At 28.6% G+C, this 8,030-nt stretch overlaps 2 protein-coding genes across 2 annotated transcripts in view; both read right to left on the bottom strand.

Moving 5' to 3' along the window:
- Positions 1–4,708: 4,708 nt before the first annotated feature.
- On the bottom strand, positions 4,709–8,024 carry LOC105462768. Its single transcript, XM_011709620.1, has 3 exons — positions 7,427–8,024; positions 6,008–6,972; positions 4,709–5,520 (listed from the first exon to the last, which is right to left on the bottom strand). Exons 1-3 carry the CDS (start codon positions 7,883–7,885, stop codon positions 5,322–5,324), a joined length of 1,623 nt encoding a protein of 540 aa, XP_011707922.1. The 5' UTR covers positions 7,886–8,024; the 3' UTR covers positions 4,709–5,321.
- The window catches only part of LOC105462815, a 1,373-nt gene continuing 1,301 nt past the window's right edge, over positions 7,959–8,030 (bottom strand). Inside the window, exon 2 of the mRNA XM_011709664.1 lies at positions 7,959–7,979. Coding sequence (XP_011707966.1) covers positions 7,959–7,979 — 21 coding nt within the window. The remainder of the gene's footprint in view (positions 7,980–8,030) is intronic.

Below are 8,030 nucleotides of genomic sequence, written 5' to 3' on the forward strand. Positions count from 1 at the left end.
AATCCAACGGTATGTGCATAAGCGATTCAATCAATAAATCCTCACAGTGCGTATGCCATATTATCTATATAGAATACATAAATAAAAAATATTAATAGTTATAATACATTATTTTATATTAATAATTATATAATGTATATTATATAATTATGAGAGAGAGAAGAATATAAGGCGATAGACAGTCGATTTCAATAAATAACAAGAAAACGAAAAAATATGCTTCGATTATCACGAAAATATGGTGTCAAATGATAAAAAAAGAGATCTTTTTTATAATAATATTTTATGAACTATTAGAATTGTAGTGATAGAAGAAATAGAGATAATATAATTTCAATCATCTCCCTGGTAAAAAATTTTTTATGTAAGAACATCAACTACTTCTATATATAGATAGTGTAACTTCGAAAATAAAAAGTCAAATATGGTATTAAAACAGTAGTGTTTAATTGTATTGTCTTATATTTGTAATGTAATCAGAAAGTCAATGTTATTTACTAGTAATTATTAATAATCTTAATATATGATTATTATTAATTACCTGTATGAAGAGATAAGGTGATAGAGGGGGCCACGAACCAACTATAGGACCGAATATCAAATCTTTCCTGAGGAGATGCAGCGAGGAAAAATTTGTATTCAATAGAAAATAATTGTAATGCTCGGTGAATAATGGCATCATATGTCTTCTTGTTTGAAGATTGACGTCTTCAATGAATATCTTAATGTTATACATCTGGAATCCTGGACGCTTTATTAAAAAGTCAATAATATTTTTTATTACTTTGTCGAAACATGCGGTTCTCTCCGTATCGTGAGACGAGAGAAGTTTCAATTCCCCGTACTGTTCCTCTTGTTGTAATAAAAAAATTCTCATATCCTGATGAAACTGATGCATAAATTTATTCATCTTGAACAAGAACCTGATAAAATAATTTAAAAGAAAAAGAGATTTTAGTACATAGCTAATTTTAACCCGATGAAAATAGATACGCGGAATCGATGTCAGGGATTATTCAAGTGGAATCCACTTTATGTGTCGTGGACAGTCAATAATGAAATAGAACTTCCATGGGTGTTGTTAGAACGAAATAATTATCGGAAAATAGAAGTTGAACTAGATTGTCTCTTTCTCTCTATTTAAATGATGATAAATAGATAATATATTATAATAACAGTAATATTTAGTATGAGATATATTATTTATCATATTAAATAATATAATATGAATGTATAACATAATAAATCCTATAATATATAGCATGCATAAATTTCGATTTTACTAAGATTTCTTATTTAGAGAATTATTTTTCTTATTTTTCTTTGTCATTCAAAATTTGTCTTTTTCATCGTCATACTCAATCTGATATTCTATTTTTATCGACAAATATCCTTTAGAATTTCTTATTGCTGGTAAGACGATAATTGATAAATTGCTTATGACTATAGTTTATGACTAGAACACAGAAATTAGAAATAGATTTCTATCTTATTATTCAGAAAACAGAAAACGTCAATTTCGTTATTGTTACACAAACCTGTGATATTTATGATACGTATAACGTATGGTCAGCAGCGTCTGATATATGGAATAGCAGCGATGTAGATCAATGATTGAAGTACAGGCAACCAACGGAATTCGTGTCACTGAACAATTTACAGCAGAGTGGCCTAGAATTTTTATGATTTTTAGACATTTTTGTATGCCAATATTTAAGATTATTTGATACGGATGCTCGAACTTACCTAATCCAGCAGTATCGAAGGCAGACTCATACTCGCCTGTGTCATGTATTTTGAAAACACGTGCGATCCCGACATGGCAGTACATAATTCTCGTCCTTGAAAGCGATCTAGAATTTTATTCAACGCGTCAAATATCACGATTTGCTTATAACAAAGAACGTTTAAACAAATTTAACTCTTAGCACCCGCAATAATTTGAACTTGATATCAATTCGCTAAAAAAATAAATCCTTTGCCTGCCTTGTGCATATTATAAATAAGAAATGGACATGATTTTTAGGTTTTGCGAACTTTTTTGATGACTTATTACATATATTTTCTGATTATAATATTGATTATAATATGTTACTGTTAGTTTACTAGAATATACATTTTTTAAATGTTCAATCGAATTACGCGAGTAATTGTACTCATAACGTAATTTTTCTCGTGCGACCAAAATTGTATTATCTGATGCTATTATTTAACGCTTAGATAGAATTTAAGCTATCTCTTTTCATAATATTCATTATCAATTTTTCAGAACGGAAGTATTAAAACTTAAATTATTTATAAGAAATCAATTTAAATTATTACTTTGAAACATAGAATATAATATCCCTGTGAAGACATGGAATTTTTATTAGGAAACTAAATAGGGAATTAATTCGATTTAATAATTGTAAAATTTAATATGTGATTAAGAAGAAATGTTCGATGTTTCGTCTACACGTTTTGAATAAAATTTTTTTTAATAATATATTTCCAAACTCTTGCATGCGTACTTTATTAATCAATCGAATAGCGTCCGATACATATGTACATATATACAAATATATCTATTAGTCAAATATATCTAAATAACGATAAATAATAATTAGCGTTTATATAATATGTTGAATAAATATAATAAGAAGCTATAACATGAGATTCTCCCCTAATGGAGCACGCAAATTTTGCTTACCAAGACTTTCTATTTAAACAATTTTTCTTCTTGAAAATATCTCCGTCGTCATAAACAATCACTGATAAACATTGTGTTCTTCATATATCTCTTTCGGAATTCTTTATCACTGAAAGATGTCTATAAGCCAATTGGCGAATTTCTTACGTCATACAGTCTAGTTAAAACACAGAAGTCCAATTTTTATCGTCATCGGCATTCGGAATATCGTCGATTTTTGTTGCTGTTTAAACGAAATTATGATACATGCCTGGTATACGAACAACAGCGATGACGATCATCATTGAAATATCACAGATGGTCGTCAGAATTCGTGTCGCTCGGTAAATAAGTCTAAATAAACTGTTTGTAACGACGGCGGTTAAAATTTTTAAAACGATCAGCTATGTATTTTATAGATTTTCGTTGCAGATGTTTAAATTTATCCGAGTCAATGATATCGGCAGCCTCGAGTCCGCCTGTATCAAGTATTTTGAAAACATAATCGATCGATATGTGATTGACTTTGAAAGTGCCTTGTAATTTTATTTAATATCACAATTATCGACTAACAATAAAGTCGTTAAAATGTATTTTACTTATTGCACCAGTAATAATTTAGAACGTATCAGCCAGGTAGTAATAAATTTTTTAATTTATTTTTTATGCAGAATTGAGAAAAGATTTGATGACTGGCTAATGTTAGCTTACACTTAAAATAAAATTCTTTTATATTTTATTTCTATATAATCTTATGTGTATTTTATTAATCAATCGTCAATCCAATAATACTCGAACGTGTACATATATATATATATATATACATACATACATATTTATATTATTTAAATATATAAAGTAGCATCAGGTTCGATTTTCACTTATAATTTTTTCTCGACGGCGGAAAATTGTCGAATGGTGAATAGTTATTTTGTATAATTGATCAGTTTTTCATTGCTTTCTTTTTTTTACATATCTATCTCGAAAAATGTGCAATTACATAATTAATTATAATTTAATAATTAATATCACATAATTGATATACACATGAAAATAAATACATTTTTGAGGTGTAAATGAATTGTTATAGATATCAAAGAAAGCAATGAAAACTATTATATAATATATAATATCCAACTATAATATCCAAATTGTAATTTTTCAAAAATAAACAATTATTCGCAATGGTTTTCCTTTCTGTAGAGAAATTAAATATTTTATAAAAATTTCGATCTACAAGAAAAGTATTAAACATACAAGTAATAATAATTTGAACTAGATCATTTAAGAGAATATCACAAAAAAATTTAAGAACGCCTTCTACGGTCGAGGCTGGATTTTAATGCCTATTTTATATATGAATTCTAAATCAATAATTCAGCCATTAATTATGCGTCGATTTAATGTCGGATTTACAACGAAAATATTAATGCATATAAAATACTTAATGGACACAAAATTATATGCATTATTGTTACAATGTTTGTTGCACATATTTATATTGGAAAATCATTGTAAATAAAGATACAGTGTTTATAGAGATATTATAGATCAATAGATATATGTATAATTCAAAAAATAATTTCAGGAGTTTTGCGAAGTTCGCTCAAAAGACTTGAAAATTTTTGAAGAACTATTTTTTGAAAAAAGTTTTTGTGCGTTATTAGAAAAAGATGTACGTATTTTGGTAGAATATACAAATGTGTATGTAGATTACTATAAATATTCAATTAATAACTAATAACACAGAAAAAATTTTTGTTATTAAAAATTATTAAAGTCTTATCAAGTTATTAAACAATTTTTTTAAACTTATCAATAACATGTAATTTCGTGAGAATAATTAATACCGAGTAATCAATATAAAACATAGTCCATAAAAAATGACTATGTATCGCTATTATACAAAAACTAAAAAAACTAATTTTTATTTACTCATTGTCAGTTTTTTTTTCGATTTCTTGCATGCAAAAGAATAAATATCATTAAAAATGCTTCAATATAACTATAAAATATATCACTATAAAAGAAGATAAGTTATATTCTAATTAAAACATTGCGGAAAAATAGTACCGGTTTATCTTATATAAAATTATTCCAAATACAGTATACGCAAATATTTGTTCATATTTTATTGAAACTAATTGGCATAGACCTTATAAGTATAGACTAACTATTGCAACAATTTCTGCAACAGTTTCAAAGAAACAAAGTATCGGGAGGAAATTGGAAAAAGAAACGCACTTTTTAACTTCTTTTTCTCAAAGTATTCAGAAGTATCCAGATAGAACACAAAAGTCATAATGATATCATTATAAAGTTATATATTATAAGGATGTCATATATGACTTTATTTATATCACTTATAAGTTACAAATAATGTAAAAATTGCCGTCATTATGATATTATTTGCTTCTATGTTCTACCTGGGTATACATGGTGCCTGTCATGGAAATATATGGTGTATTGATGCTGTGATACAACTTATGCGAGCATAATGAAAATGTATGTATCAGAAATCAGAATACATTCAATGTATAATATGTGTCAGCGAAATGTCACGATGTGTGCGAAACGTACTTTCGGCCACTTTTACAGAGAAAAGTAACGGATACGATCTTATACTTGTTGCTAGTTCATATACTTATAAGGTCTACGCTAATTTGTCATTTCGGCATAATTTGCGTAGTAGTCGGTCATAGCAATGATGGATTCCTGTTTTGTCTAATGTGTCTGTTATCATAGGTAACTTGATGCATTCGCATACGAATAAGTATGCGTTATACTTCGCTGCAAGTTTGTTCTTAATAAGGAAACTATGATATTCGCAATATGAACTTTTATCACAAGTGCTGAAATATATATATACATATTACACATCACAATATTACATATCACACATTTTATTTTTTATACAATGATATTTAATAGTTCAAGTATTTAAATTCATGCAACTTTATTTAGAGTTGCTAAATTGCCTGCAACTCCATCGCAAGTTGCAAATTAAAAAAAAACAAGCATGTAATAGAAATAGAGATGAAATAGACGTTCAATTAGAGAAAAAAATTACATCTCTTCACAAATCCGATTAAATCTGTCACAAAAACTATTTAAGACTATATTATTTTAGAATGCGTAAATATTCTCTTGATTATATGAAGCATTGAAAATGCTTGTTTTCATATCTACATTTTTTGAATTGAATAATAAACAATGATAAAAATGAAAACCAAGTAAAATGAGAGTAAAAATGGAAACAACAGAAGAAAGATTTTTATAATAACTTATTTATAAGCACTATAAGTTCAGAAGAAAAAATATATTGTTATATTTACTTACCAGTTTGTGCAGTCTAGAGCGTGCTTCCGAGGCACGCATTTAAATTGCAGTAAATGTATCCATCCGCAAATCTCATTGAAATATATTTTTGTCGGTAAAGATAGATTTTCTTTTTGAATACGTTTGAGAAAATAATTGTACATAAAGCCATAGCGCGTTCTACCAACTATAGGTTTCATGGAGGATAGAGTCTTGAGAAAAATCGGACGGACTACTTCCCGAGGTATCACACTTTCGATGTTCCAGGAAAATTGTGCGATGCCAAATAACATTAGAAGAAAGATGTTCTCGGAAAACGTTTCGACATACATCAGGGCGATCAACGATGTTTCAGCTGTGATACGCATTACATTTTCATACGCAATCATTTGGTTAGCCCAACCAAAATTGGAAAAGAACGTCACCGTCAAACTGGTCGCATATACATTATACTCTACGTCCAAGCTGTGCATTATCATATGACGTATATAAGCCTCTCGATCGAGTTTGAAAGATTGCGCATAACTGCGCAATTTAGGATGGCATCGCGGATCCCTGCGTAATTGTTGATGCACAATCAAGCAACGTTCCTCGTATTCTTCGATTATTTCCAATGTAGTCATAGCAGGCCATATCTTAGTCAACCCAAGCGGCTCCAGGCCGTTTAAGTATATTACATTGCGGTGCTCATCTGTCAATACATTAGAGGATAACAAACTCCTCAATATGTTAACTGTGAGACGTATTGGATCATCCATCACGGTTTTTGAAAAATGTTCGCATTCCCTTAGTAGTGACATCGTCCTCAGCAAAGTTGTTATTAGTTGTACGTAATTAGTTCTGGGCATGTAACGTTTTTTTCTCACGATACTGTCGATATGTACTAATATAACTATCAAGGTGGACCTCTTGAAATAATTCCCAATAACAACACCATTTAGATAAGTAATATAAAGTTCGTTAATTATATCGTCCGCAGTCATCACCTATAAAAAAAATTGATATGAAATTTTAATTACTTAAAAATTAATGAATAATATAATATATATATTAATAATATAATGAATTTAAGGGGATTAATTATACTTACAAAAATATTTTACAAAATCGATTTTAAATAAATATTTTCAAAAGTGGATTTTACGAAAAAAAATTACAATTAGATAAATATTTCGTAACTTATGGAGGAAAATATAATGCATGCACAATTTTTTTTAACTACTAAGACTGCGAAACAAGTTTTCTTGAAAAAGTTGATATGGCTGTTTTCTTGAAAACATTTAACTAATTTTTTTTATTAATCCTATTCTGATAAATCGATAATAAATCATTGTAGAATTTACTTATTATAGCACGAATAACGAACGATACGCATGCATAAGATCGAATTTAATAAATATAAAGTCATAATGATTTTTTATTTAGAACATTGTATATCACCTCATAGTTTATCATATCATTCAGAAAATATTTAAAACGTATGTGCAATGCTGAGCGCTGCTGGAAAAGTATGTCCTTCAGTATGTACATTAACAGATTGTTCTGTCCCCTCCATAGACTGTAATACGATTGCACTAAAGACACATTGGTATGGAATATATGATCATTGGAGAAATAATCTCCTGCATCTATCTCGTACAACACGAATTTGTTTAAAACGTCCTTCGGATTTAACAAAATAAAGATTAACAAAATACGCGATTCTTGAGTTCTAATCGAATCAGTATCTTTGTTAGGTTCACCGGGTGTAGAATTATCTACGAATTCCACGAAGCATTTTTCATCGTACAGACTTTCTAAAGGATTGTCATCAAAGTGCCGATCCACATACTTTTGTATAATACAATCCATGTCCTCTACTGTTAGCTGAATTATTATTTTCAATACCGACACGTACATCCGATACTTTTCTGCCTTTGTATGTAGATATGCGAATATATAATGAAGATATTCAAGTACAACATAAATGTCGTCAGTGCTCAAAAATTTTATCCTTTTGTTGATAAAATCCAATGTAGACAGGTCCCATTCTTTATAGCGTTTA

The sequence above is a fragment of the Wasmannia auropunctata genome, unplaced genomic scaffold (genome assembly GCF_000956235.1).
Source record: "Wasmannia auropunctata unplaced genomic scaffold, wasmannia.A_1.0 LD336095.1, whole genome shotgun sequence".
NCBI lineage: Eukaryota > Metazoa > Arthropoda > Insecta > Hymenoptera > Formicidae > Wasmannia > Wasmannia auropunctata.